The 17,961-nt window shown below is 40.6% G+C and overlaps 2 protein-coding genes across 3 annotated transcripts in view; both read right to left on the reverse strand.

The window, feature by feature from the left end:
- The window catches only part of Oca2 (OCA2 melanosomal transmembrane protein), a 305,312-nt gene that overhangs the window by 227,687 nt on the left and 59,664 nt on the right, over positions 1-17,961 (reverse strand). The gene's annotated exons all lie outside the window — the stretch shown is intronic.
- Positions 7,262-8,288, reverse strand: LOC114637494 (high mobility group protein B2). The gene has a single exon (XM_028785692.1). The coding sequence runs from the start codon at positions 8,259-8,261 to the stop codon at positions 7,629-7,631; it is 633 nt and encodes a 210-aa protein (XP_028641525.1). The 5' UTR covers positions 8,262-8,288; the 3' UTR covers positions 7,262-7,628.

Consider the following 17,961-nt stretch of genomic DNA (forward strand, 5'->3'; position numbering starts at 1 on the left):
TCTCTCCCTCTTCCTCTCCCTCTCCCTCTCCCTCTCCCTCTCCCTCCCACTCCCCTCCCCCTCCCCTTCTCCCTGTCCTTCTCCCTCTCCCCCTCCCCCTCCACACACACACACACATATACACACACACTAAAAACCTTCCTCTTCTTCACAGCATGGAATGACCATGTCAGCAGTTTCCTTACTGTGCCCCTTCACATACAATGATGATAAGTACTCCAAAGACAAGCGACATTTGTTCCCCCTTGATCCAAAGGGGTAGAGGTGTCAGAGGGAATATTCCACAATGTGAAAGGGCCTTACAATGAAACTCAGAAAACATACTCTGTTCCTGGGTAAGAAGACGGAAGACATTCACTGGGGAGATTGGCCACCCAGTGTCTGGAGCACCCTCGTGTGTGTAAAAACATGAAAGAAAACTTTAAGACTCAATGAGAAAAGATGGGGGTGGGGGGTATTGGGAAAGTCCTTCCAAAAAGCAGTACATGATCCTGATTCAAAACATACCTTTCCTAGCTGGAACTTGGAGTGTGAATATTTTACCTTGTGAGTATTTAGAAGAACAAGAGATCTAACTAAGTATAACCTGGGTTTAGGGTTCCCTCAGTGGGGAATTTTACTAACTCCAAATTGGTTTCTCTTTCATGTTTAACCAGGTCCTGGGCAGTTAAATTTTTAAAGATCACCAGTGGGAAGCCTTCTTAATTAAAATGAAAAATGACCTGATTTTTAAAAATTAATTAAAATGGTAATTTATAATAAGAGGTCTACAAAAACTACATGTGAGTTAAAATGAGATACTAAAAATGAGGAATTGATTTTTTTTAAGAAAATTCAGAATTTATATTAAAACTAAAGACATCTCCTAAAAATAGCACCCATCCTGTTGGAACATGGTCCAAGCATGGAGCTGTGGGAGGAGAATTCTGAGTGCTTATGAGAACACTCCAGGGAAACAAGGCCAGAGTCTTGTGACCTCAGTTTCTTTAAAACACAGAACTGGTCTCTGAATGTGTTTTTGGGCCCCTCCTATGTGTATTGTAATTACTTCAGATTATTCTAACATCCTTAAAATTATATTATACAAACAAATTGTTTTGAAATAAATTTCTCTGAGATCCGTTATCCATAAATGCTTGATTTGCATGCCTATGGATATATCATAAAGTTGTGTGAAAATTCCTCTCGTGAAAACAGATTGTAAGTGGGGAAAAGTTTAAGAAGTTTAAATCTAAGTAACAACTTAAAGGTCCACGTTATACAATCTGGTATACAAATAGATGTCGCACAGTGGCTACTGTAACAGCATACGCTTATAGCAATACAAGAGTAAATAACGGAAGATAAGAAGAGGAAAATGAATAGTATCAAGTACAGATCAAGTTGGTTATCTCAAACCACATTAGTGCTTAGAACCTAAATCTCACTCTTGCTTGGAATGAGTTTTGTCTGGCCTCTGCTTCACCCTACCTTCAGACATGAGTAATCACCCAGACTAAGGGATCTTCTGTGATCTCTGGCCTTGGATCTGCTTTGTGGGACTGCAGCAACCTTTGGATATTGAAATATTAAGACTGTGGCAAACAGATAGAGCATGATGTATACCCCAGCAGTCCTGAATCTTTTAACTTGTTGGCAGTTTCAACCTAACACAGGGCTCCATGAGAGGTGCTAGAGAATCACAGATATAGAGTGTCTCCCATATTCAAGCGTCTGTTCTCTCTGCTTGAGGATATATGTTCCACAATGTTCCTGAAATCCCAGCTGCTAGCTAAAATCACCTTAAAAGATCCAACAGGAAGCTGGGTATGGTACTCACACTTGTAATATCAGCCCTTGGATGACTAAGGCTGGAGATTTGCAGTAAGTTCCTGGCATGCTGATCTGCACAGTGAGTTCCAACCATCCTGGTCTACACAGTGAGTTCCAGACATTCTGCTCTATCTACATAGAGAGTCCAAACATCCTGGTCTACATAATGAGTTATCAGCCATCCTGAGATACACAATGAAACATTGTCTCATTCCCTCTTCCAAAATATGGGATGAATACGTGAGAGAAGGGAGAATTACCTGTCCTTATAGTGAAATAAATCAAAGAAATCCTTCTGCTGAAACACTGGGGCAGAACATAACCATTATTTGAGACTGAGTGTTAAACGATGTTAAAGTTGTTAGTTGTATTATGCTTTAGCCAAGTCTTCATTATAAACATCTTTTTAATGTTTTCTGCGAATAATTACAAATGTCAAAAGTGGCAATTTGGCAGGCCCTACCCTTGTACCTAACTCTCTTGAGTGCAGCATTGTCAACCTAGCAGCCACTTTCATGGCAACTGGCTACACTGTCAACATGGCAACTTTTTTATGCACTCTGTAAGCACTCTGAGAACACATTTGCAGTTGCAGAGGACATATTAGCACCACAACTGGAGATACATTTTTCTTGTAAGTATTCCAGACAAATTGGTTCTACTAAAACTTAGGATATGGAGACAGGGGGATCAGGAGTTCAAGGTAATCCTCAGCTACAAAGTAAGTTAAAGGACATCCTGGACTCTGTGAGATCTTATCTCAAAAAGAGAGATGAAGAAATTGCTCAGGGGTTAAAAACAATGGCTGCTCTTCCATAGGTCCTGAGAACTTAGTATCTATATGATGGCTCACAACCATCTACAACCATAGTCTCATGGGATCAGGTGACATTTTCTGGTGTCCAGATAGATGTACATGCAGACAAAATATTCATATACGTAAAATAATTAAATCTTTTAAGAAATAAAGAAGAAGGAAGGAGGGGATCTTTAAGTATGAGAAGCGTTGATGAATTCTAGATGAACACGTTTACTCTGCTCTAAGACTGACACACACAGAGACACTCATCATAAATGTGTTCTGTGATTGGTGCAAACACTTTTGTCACATCCCCTCTCTGGCTGCTTCACTCAATTTTCAAGGCAGTTGGAAGACCCTCTTGCCTTGTCTGCCTTCTAGAGTTGCAACATTAGGCCAAATGAAAGCTTTCTCCCAAATGGCCTTTTTCTAACTATTTTTGATCTTTATCATTAGCAGAGCAGGCTGAGCTAGGGACGTGAAGCAGCAGATGTTGCAGCAACTGTAAAGGTAGTGGCTGTGGTAGAAGTAGTAACTACAGCAGCGATGGTGACTTGAGTGCAGCTAAAGGCCAGAGAGCGGCCATTATGGAAACAAGGAGCAGAAGAAGCATCAGGGAAAGTGGGGCTGATAGAGTCAGAGCAATGGTAAGAGAAGAGGAGCACTGAAGCTAAAGAAGGAAGGCAGGCTGTGTATAGAGCGAAGGGGTGGCCTCTGGTTACTAAGAGGTCTCAGGAGTGGCCAAGCATGAAGGGTTAAAGGTTAGAGAACTGACTCATAGGCCACCGTCGGGATAGGGGTCCTGACAGTGCAAGGCCTGAAAGCTGTAACACGGGTTATCCAAGACTCTACCATTGGCTGCTGTAGAAATGAGGGTCCCAGAATCCAAGTCTCATACCTGTACTGGTTGTTTGCTGCTGTCTGCTGCTGACCCTGGCTCCTGTTGAAAGCCAAGGACTGCAATAGCTGTAAAGGTCCAGGAATGCTAGGGATTATAGCCTCAGCACTAAGCCTCCATGTATCTCACACAGAGTTGGAAAAGTCTCCTATAGTCTTGAATTGTCTGATGTCTTTTGTTATTGAGAGCCATACCAAACCAAAGCTTTCTCAGAGTCCTCGATGAAAGGACAAAAGGAGCCTAGTTCTGTATCCTTGCCCAAAGGAAGACTTAGCAAGAGCCAGTCTGGAGCTGGGGCCAGGACCTCAAAGATATTAAGGTTCCTGTGAATTTATGTTTTCCCCCTGAAGAGACTAACATTATCAGTCCCAAAGCCATGTGCTCAGTCTCTGATATCCTGGAGATATTCTGTATTCTCTTTGAGCAACATTGCTTGACTCTATTTATGCTGACTTGATCCCATTTCTCCCATTAAATCTGTATATAAGATGCTGTGCTTCTTAATAAGCTTCCTTGGTATCAAATATAGCTTATGCAAGAACTTTGAGTCCCAAACTTTTCTATCTTCTTATACTCTCATCTCTTAGTCATCATCCCTTTAGGACCTGGTCACTAAAGAACAACCAGATCATCTCGCCTTGGAGATTAGAGCTGTAAACCTAATCTGTTAGTACAGTCACTAGGCTTGGGCACCCAAAAACCTTTGACTGTCAGTACTGGAAGAGTGTCTCCTCACTTACTACAATGTATACCTTAGTACAAAAGGACCCTAAACAGTTGTTCATAATAACAGTGCTTTTCTGAGAGCTGCAGGCCTCATAGGTAGTACCCAAAGAGATGTAATATCAGTCATGCTGAAGTCATAAATACATAAATACACCCCATCAAATGCTGAGGGTGAGTAGAGTTGGAGGTGCCATGAATCTACCTTCATGTTTCTGTAGCATTGTCCTTTATGTGAGAACAGCTCTGCAGACTTAAAAACCCTGCATCCCATGCATAGCAGACCCTGGAAAGTTACAGCAAAGTCAGTAATAGTAAACCATTGAGAGACACTGCCTAATATACTAAAACATGAAGTAGTCCAAAGCAGAGTGCTACAGAGGTTAAAAAAAAATCAATAAAATATGTGGCAAAGGCCTTAAGGCAAAACTGAAGATCTCAAACAGCTAATGGGTGAAATAAGAAGACAATATATGGCTTCTACATTATAAAGACAGGGACTCACCTGCTACATTAAAGAGGGCAGATGTGCCTAAGGAGCTTGGGTAATTGGACCATACACATGAGTTCATGTAGGAACATAGAACTGTGATGCTCTGGGAGTGAATTCTGAAAAAACTGGACTGGGGAGTATTGGGAATAAGGACTTTAAAATGGGGGATGGAGGGATTGGGGTACTGTCTGGAATGTAGGATTCTAGCTAATGGAGATCGGGCACTGGACCATGAGACTAAATGACTAGGGTACTCAGCTCTAGAGCATGGGACTCTGAGCGATGATGGGGTTTGGGGGCTGGAACCCTGGGAGGGGCTGGGGATGACACTGCTGTAAGGGATTGAGACCAGTGCTGGAACACGGAGCTGTGAGGAATTGTAGCTTCTAGACCATAGAACTGTGAGAGATACTGGTGGGCTCTAGAACTTGGAGCTATTATGGATACTGGTAGATTCTAGAACATGGAGCTATGCTGGATTCTGGTAGATTCTAGAACAGGGAGCTATGTTGGATACTGGTAGATTCTAGAACATGGAGCTATGATGGATACGGGTAGATTCTAGAACATGGAACTATGAGGGGTATGACTGGGTGCTAGAACATGCTGCTGTGAAGGCTAGGAGGAAGGTTCCAGAACCTGTAAATGGCTGGGTGATTTCTGTGACAGTTGCCTTTGAGGTGTGAGGTTGCATCATAAGACCCTAATTACCTTTCCCTGGCCTCTTCTCTCCAAAGCACTTGTATTAGGTTGCAGCCACTTGGAATTCCCAGTCCACTATGTCTGTCACTTCTTCTAGAGGCTGCTTTTCTGCCCTGATGTGTCATAGGTTTTGGTCTCTTTGTGTTTTATCTGATATGTCTCATAACAAAACTCCTCACACACCGTATGACCAATAGAGAATACATATTCAAAAATTCAAATATTTTATTTTAAGGTTCTGCCTTCCAAATTCTAGGTTAATTCTCTTGCCTGGTTCTATTTTCTAGAATCATAGATCCTCAAGTTTCTATGCACTGCAAGAAATGATCGGATGTAGTAGTTAAACATACAAAAGCTCTCAGCTGTGGTTTTAGAACAGAAACACTGAAACCATGTAGACAAGATCACACAATTATAAACTGGATACATGAGCATGCTCCCTGACCAGCCACCCTACAGGCTTTTACTAGCTAACCCTGTATCACCGAAAAGGAGGGATTGCATAGATCATTAAAAAAAAAAAAAGAGTGTCTTGAATCTTTCAATACTAAGTTCTTGAGATACAAAGTCCTATTATATATTATAAGTGTCTCAATAAAAGCTTAGGTATGGAGCCGAATCAGAGACTGTATGTCTATGATTTTAGCCTTGAAGAATCACAAAAGCTGTTCTATTCACTCCTCCAAAAGTACACTTACAAGGCGTGGATACTACCAAAACCTCATTTTTCATGTAACTATATCCTTAAAATACAGTTACACAGCATGAAACTAATCCAGGACTGAATAGAAAGTACAGAAGGCAGAACCCAAGAGGGCCTTGTCAAGCCCAATAAAACAATGGCTATTTCCCTGTGGCCAGAGCACGGTCAGCCTTGCCTGTGCACTGAAAGGGTATGAGTCCGACAGTCACAGGCCCACAAATGGGGATGTTTGAAGGCAGGAAGTGGACAGCAGTGGAGAAGCAGGAGACAGTGAGTCCTGTCTTTCTGTCAGGGACTATTTCTATCTCTTCTTTCCTGCAGTTGTACTCACATCCTAGTGCACGGTCATGAACAAAATGAAAGAAGTGGATCGCTCACTGTGTACCTTTGGCCATAAAAACTTCCCCTTGAGCTGGCTTGCCAGTTGCAAAGTTCCCAGAAAATCTTCCTTACTATGAGACAGTGGGAGTTAGGAGTGACAGAGGGGATCCAGCTGGTGAAACAATGCAAACATAAATCATATCAGCAAAAGTAAAGATAACACAAGCTTCATGTGGGCCAGCAGTCTTCGATTTGGTCTAGTCTTCTAGTTGGTCATCATCCCCTCCCCCCTCCCAAAGACTGGCTGGGTAGCACATCCATTGTACATAAAATTAGGATTTCCCACCAATATAGTCCATCTACATCACACACACACACACACACACACACACACACACTACGACTTTCTCTTTCTCAACAAACTGAGAAGAGACTGTTTTGAAGATGAGCAAAAATGAGAAAACCATAAATGAGGATCTCAGAGTTTGTCCTGGTAGCAAAAAAACAGCTGGAAAATGGGATTTGGTGTGCAATAATAGTCCTGAGTGCTGAATATGGTACCTCATATACAAAGCAGTACACTCCCTGAATTCAGACAGAGATGAGCCATTTATAAGCTTAACAGTGTTTTAAGAACATGGGACTTCACAGTTGCTGAATGTCTTAAAGCTCTTCCTTTCCCATGTGGACCAGTGATTCCATACTGGTCACTAGCCTGTAAACATCACCCCAGCACCTAGAGACAAGCACATGACCAAAGACAGAGAGACTATCCCTTGTCTCATTATTCCATATGTATTTTTTTAATATACATTATTTTATTACAAATTTAAAAAAAGAAAAAAACAAAAAAAATTCAACATCCTAAAAAAAAATTCCTTTTACTGGTAATACAAATTCCTATGAAGTTTTTTTTTTTTGCTACCATAAGAAATTAAAGAAACCATTAAATATTTAGAAACATTCAACATCAAAAGCTTTAAATCTAACTGTACGTTGTAGCCCTTGAAAAAGCTACAAACTTTTTAAAAAGTATTTTCTCTACAAAGAATCTCATCAGCTATACAAAAATCTGTACAGTTTTTATACTGAAGCTAATGTTGAGCTGCACTTGAATTTCACATTCTTAGCAAAATAATTGCCTGAGCACATATACTCCACACTTTAGGACAGCCACTTATTCTTCATCCTCATCTTCCTCCTCTTCATCTTCATCCTCTTCTTCCTCCTCCTCCTCTTCTTCATCTTCTGGTTCATTCTTCTTCTTTGAGCCTGTTGGCCTACCAGGACCCTTCTTTCCTACTTCACTTTTGCCCTTGGCACGGTATGCAGCAATATCCTTCTCATACTTCTCCTTTAGTTTAGCTGCTTTCTGCTCATACGGTTGTTTATCTTTGGCAGATTGCTCAGACCACATCTCACCCAGTTTCTTTGCAGTATCTCCAATAGACAGGCCAGGGTGTTCACTTTTGATCTTTGGGCGATGTTCAGAGCAAAACAGGAAGAAGGCAGACGGTGGTCTCTTCGGAGCATTTGGATCTTTTTTCTTCCCTTTTTTATCACCTTTGGGAGGGACATAGTTCTTCATCTCCCTGTCATAACGAGCTTTGTCGCTCTTGGCCAAATCCTCAAACTTCGACTTTTCCTTTGCAGACATGGTCTTCCATCTCTCGGAGCATTTCTTCGAGAACTCGGCGAAGTTGACCGACGAGTCGGGATGCTTCTTCTTGTGCTCCTCCCGGCAGGTCTGCACGAAGAAGGCGTACGAGGACATTTTGCCCCGCGGCTTGTTGGGGTCACCCTTACCCATGATGACGGCGCGGCGTCTACCTAGCGCGAGCGCTTCCCTCAGACCTCCACGGAGAGACTTCCTTCCCCAAGCTCCGGCGAGAACTGGTTCCATATGTATTTTTATTAAAATAGCCCAAGGAAGATTGCCCAGTCATCTTAAATTCTAAACATATTTTAAGGCAAACTAGTATTTCATAAATTAAGTCAAGATCATAATATCAGAAGAGTTTCAGGAGCCACACTCTGCCGCCCTGTCCCCTCCCCAGTTGTGATGGCACTTCATGGAGAGAGACAGTGGATAGCTGCATTGTTTCTGTGTCTAGATGCCACATGTGAGATTTACCACATGGATATACGCCAGTCTTCATATCCCATGCTGTAATATTGAGCCACATGAAATATTACCTCTGCCTGGGCTGCATGGCCGCAGCACTCCTCCTGGCACATGACCCTGAGAACTGTCTCCTAGAGGACGCTGGATGAGGAGATTCAAAGATCGGATCCTGATAAGGAAGGAGGTGTGGTATGCTCATCAGAATTTGTCCTCTGCTCGGCTGACTGCACCTGCCCCTACTTCTAGGGATACTCAGTCCTTAGAGAAACAAACACATGAACTTGGCATATAGGTGAAAGGTTAGACCAGTCATGAAGATTGCACCAGGAACAGAAACAAAACGGGGAACCCTGAACTATACACACACACACACACACACACACACACACACACACACACACACATCATAAATTTACTCACTTGTCTTAACTGGCATCCACATACATAGTCACACTAACACCATCCCCTACATGTTCACAGATACACGTAATAGAGCCTCATTCATTTCCATGTTTCTGCCCACTAGTCTTAAACTCAGAGTGCTTTTCTTATTGCAAGGCCATCACTGGTGAGTCTAGTGCTCACATCACCCCTCCAAACCATTGTTCCATACTCATATCTTCAAAGACTGGCTGAGCCCTTTCAGGTCATTTTTACATATCACATATGTAGACGTTTTGAGGATGGGTGTCCATTAGTCCATCAATGCAACACGAAGAAGACCCATGCTAGACATGGCTAGTCATCAGGCTCCTGTAGATGTTTTGTGCACTTTGGGAAGCACTATAGCTGGGAAGAAGCGTGGACTTCAAAAGCATCCATTAAAGATGAAACCCTCACTCTGCCACTACTAGCCCAAGGACTTTGCACAAGTAATGTGACTTCTGGGTGGTATAATTCCTCATCTATGGAAGTCAGGGTGACAAGGTTCAGCTTCTCACAGTGTACGGATAATGGTGCTTGTCCTTCTGCACTGCTCCCTTTGCTCAATAGCCACTTCATTATCTTTTTTTCTCTGAGTCACTTTACGTGTCTTTGTGCATTTGTTTCCTTTGTCCCTCTACATACTCAAGTCACCTCACTATCTTCATCTTCAGAAACAAATGTTCCTGAGTTCCGGAAGGTCCTAATACCATCCAGATGAAAGGTTAATGACCTAAAAGCCTCAGCTGAACTAAGACACTCTTAGACAGGAGAGTCAACTTCACTAATAGTGCCTGTATAAGCAAATTCATCAGTTTTTGTGAAATTCAAAATGTTATGCAAAAAAAGAGAAGGGAAGAACTTTGGAAATAGGAGAAAACTTGTTGGATGAAACAACAGTAAAAGACAAACAGAAGTAACCTGGTTAGGGGAACAGCAATTGTTCACAGGGGTCATTTGAGTCTCTGCTCTGCAAACTATTACAAAAAGAAAACGTAGACGGCAGACCTCAGAGCTGCTGCTAGGACCAGCACTGTGCTGTGCACATTAGTTTGAAATGTGGCCTCCTCCCTCTCTCTCCAAAGATGCTTCCTCTATAAAGCAGAGACTCCTGGAAAATGAAAGGACTTTTCTCTCAAGGAGTTAACTTCATACTGAGACTTTTCAAATATATTTTAATTAAAATACAATGATTTCTCTCTTCCCTCAAACCTCTTCCAAATCCCCTATTCCCTATGTTCTCTCTCAAACTCACAGTTTCTTTTTCTTTAATCATTATTAATACACACACACGCACACACACACGCACACACACACGCACACACACATCTTCTGAGTCTATGTAGCATTGCTTGTGTGTATATGTTTTAGAGGTGACCACTTGGTATTGAATATCCAGTTAAGAGACTAATCCCAGGGGAGACCAGTTCTACCTCTCTTCAGTTATTAATTACTTGCAGCTCTTCGTCAAGAGCATCTTGAGATTTCCCCATCCACACAGGCTATCAGTTGTCATCAGCATCATTCAGGCCTTGGATAAGCCGCCATATTGTTGAGATTTCGACGGTGTGGATACCCTGTCATATCTACAGGACACAATTTTGCAGCAGATGTTCTGGACCTTTTCTTATAGCTTTTCTTATAGCTTTTCTACCCCTTATTCTGTGATTTTCCCTGACCCTTAAGTATAGGAATTGTGTTGTAGACTTATCTATTGCTTGGGAATGGGCACTCCATGTTGTGGTTTTAGTCTGCATCTTGACCAGCTCTGGCTTTCTGTAATGGTTTCCATATGTTACAAAATAAGCTTCTTTGATAAGGAATTTAATTGTACACTTATTTGTACATACGAGGATCAGTTTCAAAATGCATTTAGAGCCGGGCAGTGGTGGCGCATGCCTTTAATCCCAGCACTTGGGAGGCAGAGGCAGGTGGATTTCTGAGTTCGAGGCCAGCCTGGTCTACAGAGGGAGTTCCAGGACAGCCAGGGCTACACAGAGAAACCCTGTCTCGAAAAACCAAAAAAAAAAAAAAATGCATTTAGAAATCATTCTGTTTTAAGGCAATAGTCTTAGTAAGTTCTCTTTTAAAGACTGTGACCTCGCTTGCCACATTTAAAGCATGAGGTATGATTTCCCTCCTATTAATCAGGCCATGAGTCCAATGAGACAGGTGTGGGTCACTTCCAAGACCGAAAGTGCTATTATACTGTTAAGAATATATTGCGTGGTGGCCATTTCTGTGGTTCATACATATCACAGCAGTGTAGGGCTACTGATTGATTTACTCCACTGTTAGCTTACATAGTACCTTCCAGTTCTATGAAAGCTAGTTCCCGGGAAAGAAGCTCTCAGCTCAGATCCAGCTCAATTCCTCTGAGTTCTGAACTTCAACTTTAGGGATGGAAAAACAGCTAATGTAATAGCTTAGATTGCTTCCCCGACCATGCCTAATACTGGTTATTTCATAAGATAGTGTATGATTCTTGGGGAAAACATTGTCACCTCAAGCATCCTAACTTCATTTAACATATGCATATGTATGTATGTACATATGCATGTATAGTTTTTTATTTAGTATATATTATAGGCATGTATTATATATCTCATGTATAATTTGGGGTAAGTATGAAATAGCAAGATTCCTTTTAGATTTTTCAAACACCTCAGGGTTGAGGGAGATAAAGCCTCTCCCCCATTTCCCTCTTTATATCATTTGACTCTTGCTATTCCTCTCTCAAGAGCCCACTCCACAGTCCTATTTAACATTCCTGTGGTTACTATGGTTATATGCTCACATCTAGAGATCTGGACCGAGGAACCACAAGTTAGAGAACATGTGGCACTTGAATCTCTGAGTCTGGGTCATCTTACTAAAATTACTTTCTAGTTACATTCATTTACGAGCAAATTTCATGATTTCATTTTTCTTTATAGCTGAATAGGCTGTCCATAATGGTCTCCAGATGTTACAAAAAAAAAGAAGCATCTTTGATAAGGAATAAAAGGCACATTTAGTTGTAGATATAATGGTAAGTTTCTATACAATATTCCATTGTATAAATGTACAACTTTTCATTACTCATTTAACAACTGAAGAACATTTAAGGTCATTCATTCCCTGGCTATTGTTAATAGGATGGCAATGAACATAGCTTAGTAAGTATCTATGAGATAGCACATGAGTCCTCTGAAAATATGCCATGGTGTGGTATAACTGAGGTGAATAATTAATTTATTTTTGGCTTTTTGAGATTTTTCACACTGATGTCCATAGTGGCTGCACCAGTTTTCAATCCCACCGAAAGGTAATAAGGTTTCCCTTTCTCCATATCCTTGTTGATACCTGTCAGTTGCTTTCTTGGTGTTGACCATTGTGACTAAAAGAGAAAATTTCAAAGTAGTTTTAATTTTCATTTCCCTAACTATTAAGAATGTTGAATACTTTTTGAGATATTTCTTGGCCACTTCTGTTCCTTCTTTGGGGAAAACTCTGTTCAGAGACAAGCTCATTTTTAATTTGGATTGTTGTTTTGTTGGCTTTGGGGTTTATTTTATTCTTTATATATCCTGGATATTAATCCCCTATCAAATATATACCTGACAAAGATTTTTTTCTCAGGGCTTCTTCTTTACATGATCAATGGTTTTCTTTGTTGAATTATTTAGTTTTAAGAGATCCTGTTTGTTCATTGTTGGTCTGAACAATGGTTCAGACAAATTGAATCCCAGTCAGAAAGTCCTTTTTCTACACCCATATCTTGTAGAATGCTGCCTATGTTTCCTTTTAGCAGTTTTGATAATGTGGGAGTCACGCTAAACTCTTTGACCCATTGAAGCTGCCTTTGTGTGGGGTATGAACTTCCAGTTCTCCATCACTGTTTATTGAGGATGCTGTCTTTCTTCAGTGTATGTTTTTGGCATCTTTTTAAATATTAGATGGCTGTACTTCAGCATGCTCATTTTTTTCTTCTATTTTGTTCCATTGGTCTACATGTCTGTTCCCATGCCAAAACTATACTGTTTCTTATCTCTTGAAATCTAGAATAGTAATTTCTCAAACATTGTTCTTTTTGCTCAGGGTTGCTTTGGCTATCTAGGGTCTTTTGTGATTCTATATGAATTTTAGAATTTTTTTCTATTTCTGTGAATAATGTCATGGGGATTTTTTTATTGAAATTGCACTGAGTCTGTAAACTGCTTTTGATAGAATGGTCACTTTTTATGATATTAATTCTACCAATCAATGTGTACAAGAGGTCTTTCAAAATGCTAGATACTTGTCTCAATCTCTATCTTCAGAGGCTTACACTTTTCACTGTAGAGGTCTTAGGTTTATTCCTAGATGTTTTCCTTTCTTTGCAGCTACTGTACATTTTAGTGTGTCCATAATCACTTCTCAGCATGTCTGTTGTAATGTACACAAAGACTATTGATTTGTATTCTACCACTTTGATACACGTGTTCATCATTTCTAGAAGTCTGGTATCATTTTTGGAATCTCTTCTATATAATATTATACCACATACAATTAGGAATAATTTGACTTTTTTGCTATTTGTACTCCTTTAATTTTCTTGTCACATTTCCTTATTCCAGATTATATTTCAAGTGCTATATTAAAAAGGAGTAAAGACAGTGGATATCCCTTTCTCATTTCTGACTTTAACGTTGCTTCAGGATTTTCTCCATTTAGGATTATGTTGGGTGTGAGTTTGTAATATATAGCCTTCATCATGTTGAGATATATCCCCTCTAGTCCTACTGTGTCTAGGACATTTTTCATGTAGACAAGATAGATTTTGTCAGAGGCCTTTTCTGTTTCTATTGAGATGATTTTACGATTTTCGTCATTAAGCTTATTTGTATAATTTATTACATTTTTTGTTGGCTTATATAGTTGAACCAGGCGTGCATCTCCAGGTTAAAAATCAATCTGGATCATAGCGGATGATCTCCTTCCAACCTCTGGATTCTTTGTAGCACTAGCTTAGTGAACATGATTTCTTTTAGCCCATTTATATCATGGAAATTTTTTATTTCTCCTTCAACTGTGGCAAATAGTTTTGTTGATTCTAGTAGTTTAGGTTGGCACTCATTGGAGTGCATTGTTCCTGGGTCATCTAGCTTTAAGGTTTCCATTGAGAAAAAAGTTGTAGATCTGATGGATCTTCCTTGTATGTGATGTGTGTGGTTTCTCCTATTAGAGCTTTCAATATTCTTGCTTTATCCTGTATATTGAGAGCTTTAGCTATGCTATTCAATGGAGAGCTTCTTTTTTTTATCTTGTCTGTCTGGTGTTCTGTGTGCTTCTTACATCTGTATGTGTATTGCATTCTTTCGTTTCGGGAAATTTTCTTCTTTGACCAGTGACCTGGGATTCTTCTCCTTCACTCATGTCTATAATTTGAAGATTTGGTTTTTTCACAATGTCCCATAGTTCCTGCATAGCCCTTTTTCTATGTCTTTTTTTTTCCCATTTTCTTTGCTTGAGTGATCTAATTCCTTATCTTTGAGTCCTGACATTCTTGTCTTCTACTTGATCCATTTTACTTGTAAGGCTTACCCTGTCTCTTTTAATTGAGTTGTCAAGCTTTTCAATACCATCTTTATTTCATCTCGTTTACTTCAGTATTTCTACATCCTTATTAAATTCGGTTTTCAAATCCTGGGTTGTTTCCTTCAACCTAGATTCATGTTTCTTGGGTATCATTCAGGTATTTGTTCTCTTTAACTTTGTCAATCTTTTCCTTTGTGTCATCTTTAAGCTTCTTAATTCTTTGATTATGTTTATGTCCCTGATCTTGGGGGCTCACCTAGGTAATTCTCACAGAAAAACATTTCTATAAGACTGGTAGATTTTGCAAGGGACATGCTTATTATCTTAACCTTGCATGATGTTTATGGTTTTGCAATGAAACTTGAGCATTTGGACTTATTTTCTTAGTTGTAAATCTAATGTAGACTCCAAAGACTGGCACTAAGGATATGCCACCCAGCCCAAGGATAAGTGTGGCATAGGTAGGGCTTACCTACCTGTCTGAGCCAGGGCCCTAGTAATAAGCCTAGGGAAGGTATGGGGATTAAAGAAATTGAAGACAGAGAATGGTCAGGTGAACTCTCCAAGTTGGTCTGGTACAGACGATTTGTGGACAAGGACAGGCCTGGAGGTTAGGTATGGTGGGGTTCAATAAGATCAAAAGGTCACATGGATTGGTATGATGTACAGGACATCAGCCTAGTACAAGCCTCAGGTTGAGGACAGGATAGGCAGGGTTCCCAAGACTAGGCCAGAGCACTAGATATGGGATTTGAGCTAAGTCTGAGGATTGTGGAAGGTCCAGGAGAGAGAGGTAGGTCAGGCAGACAGACCTAGCAAGCTGGGTTGAAATACAGATATACAGGCCAGGCTGTTCCTGGAGATTGGTTACAGCATAGGCAGAATAAAGTTAAGAAGACATGGGGCACTGGGCTGCTGCACAAGATCATAACTAGCTTTTAAACCAAATGCTACATAAATGCATAAGCCAAATACAAAAAGATCTGAACAGCAAAGCCAGGCCTCACACAGAGGCTGCCTAACTCTGCCTATGTTTGATAAGACGTAAAGGAAAGGGGCTTTGTGTTCCCAGCCAAAAGGAAGCCAAGGTGGATATCTGGGAATTATATTATCTCCTTTATGCTGTGAGCTCTTTTTCATTAAGACTGTCTGAGAGTTTTCTTAAATGTGATTTTATTCAGTCTACAAACTTTAGCTGTGGAGGAATTTTTAGTATGCTGTGCTGAGGAATTCTCCAAGGCCAAGGCCCAGTTATAGATCAAAGTATGGGAGTCAGAAGGATTGCTCCAACTTTGTTCTTCCTTGCTTTCAGTGAGGAAAACTGTACAAGGATGAGAAATATAACACTGAGGAACTGCCAATCAGCTCTACCTCCACTATAGGGTCAGAGCTATAAATAATCCCAAATGTCCTGAAGCAGTTTCAGCCTATCCTGATATTAAAGACCTATGGGAACTCTGGCTGAGCCTTTGTCTCCTCCTCAATTACATGTGGGTCAGTGGCACATACCAAAAAAATGGTGTGGGCAGTGCTCAGGGGTCAGGCTAACTGGGATCAGAACTCAGCACCTGTCTCAAATATCTACAGGTACTCTAGGGATATGTGTGTTTGTTTATTGAGCTAGCTTCAGCCAGGTTCTTACAAAGCACTGACCTCAACATTGACGAGCAAGCATGATAAGGGGGCTCCTACACAGAACAGATGAAGCAAGACCAGGAAACAGGTCACAGCTACAGATAGCAGAGACAGTTGTCCAGGAAGCATTGACAACAATATATCAGAAGAATGAGTGGGTGGGTTAGTTGGCTCACCCCAGGGCTTGCTTCCTTAGGGCAGTGACATCAGACAGCAGCTATGTAGGCTGAGGGTGTCTGTCTTCAGATCCTAGAGACCTCTAGTTCTGGGGAAAAAACTGGGATTCAAACATAGGGAATCTTCTGAGTCCTCACATGTTAAGTCCGAGAGCAACCCAGGAAAACTACAGTGTTGACCTCACTTCTGGACACACCTCTGGGCCATGGGAACTTGCACCAGTAGAGGCACTCACTCTACAGAACTCTGGAAGCACAAAAGTCATAGAAGCACAAAGCAAAACATAACTGCTCTAACTCTTTTACAAACTTCTTTTCCTTCTTAACCTAGGGACACACCAGCCAAGGGAAGAATTTGGATTTCACAAGTTGCTGCATAGATACTGCTTAGTTGCAAGTTACACTAGTGTCATAAAATAGAAAATTTCCTATTTCTTTCAGTCAGCAAAATATAAATCAAATCATATATAAAAAAGTGGATCATAAAAAATTAATAAACTTGCATTGAATGTATAGTAAGTTCTCTGACCATACAAGAATTGAACTCTAATTGTGTAACTGAAAGAAAACAGAAAAGTGCTGAAGTTTACAATTAAACAGCTTATATCTAAGCAGATATGGTAGCACATACCTCTAGCCCCAGATACTCAAGGAGGATGAGACCAGAGGATCACATGAGCCCAAGAGTTTGAGGCCAGCCTGGCCAATATTTCAATACTCCATCCCCTCAAATAAATAAATAAATAAATAAATAAATAAATAAATAAATAAAACATTGAAAATTTTTAAAAGAAAATTAACATAACTGAAATGCAAAGATCAAAATCTGTAGGATGGAGCTAAAAGAAAGGATCAGAAAATAGGAGTACAATCACTTAGGAAAACATTGGATGCAGAGATATAAGTAGGCCCCCAAAATGTGTCCTAACATAAATCAATCTAGTGTAGTAGTTACCTAATGCAAATCAACCAAATGATCACAGGGGTTGACGCAGAAAAGTACACCTAAAACTCAACAACCTATTATGGGAGAAATTCTCAATACAACTGGAAAAGAAAAGAGATTTCCCTAAGTCCACAAGCTGCATCTACAAAACAACAGGTGATGTCCTACTAATGGTTCAAGCTGGAAGTCCTTCCTGTGTGATCAGAGAGCACAGCAAAGATGCCCACTCTCACTGCCTGGCTTATTTGGGGTTTCTATTGCTGTGAAAAGACACAATGACCAAGATAACTCTTATAAAGGACAACATTTAATTGGGGCTAGTTTACAGGTTCAGAGATCCAGTCCGTTATCATCACAGCAGGAAGTATGGCAGCGTCCTGGTAAACACAGTGCTGGAGAAGGAGCCAAGAGTTCTACATCTTAATCAGAAGGAAACCAGGAGCCAGGCAGTGGTTTTGCACGCCTTTAATCCCAGCACTTGGGAGGCAGAGGCAGGTAGATTCCTGAGTTCGAGGCCAGCCTGGTCTACAGAGTGAGTTCCAGGACAGCCAAGGCTACACAGAGAAACCCTGTCTCGAAAAAACAAGAAGAAGAAGGAGGAGAAGGAGGAGGAGGAGGAGGAGGAGGAGGAGGAGGAGGAGGAGGA

This window comes from Grammomys surdaster, unplaced genomic scaffold (assembly GCF_004785775.1).
Source record: "Grammomys surdaster isolate TR1022 unplaced genomic scaffold, NIH_TR_1.0 125319, whole genome shotgun sequence".
Classification (NCBI taxonomy): domain Eukaryota; kingdom Metazoa; phylum Chordata; class Mammalia; order Rodentia; family Muridae; genus Grammomys; species Grammomys surdaster.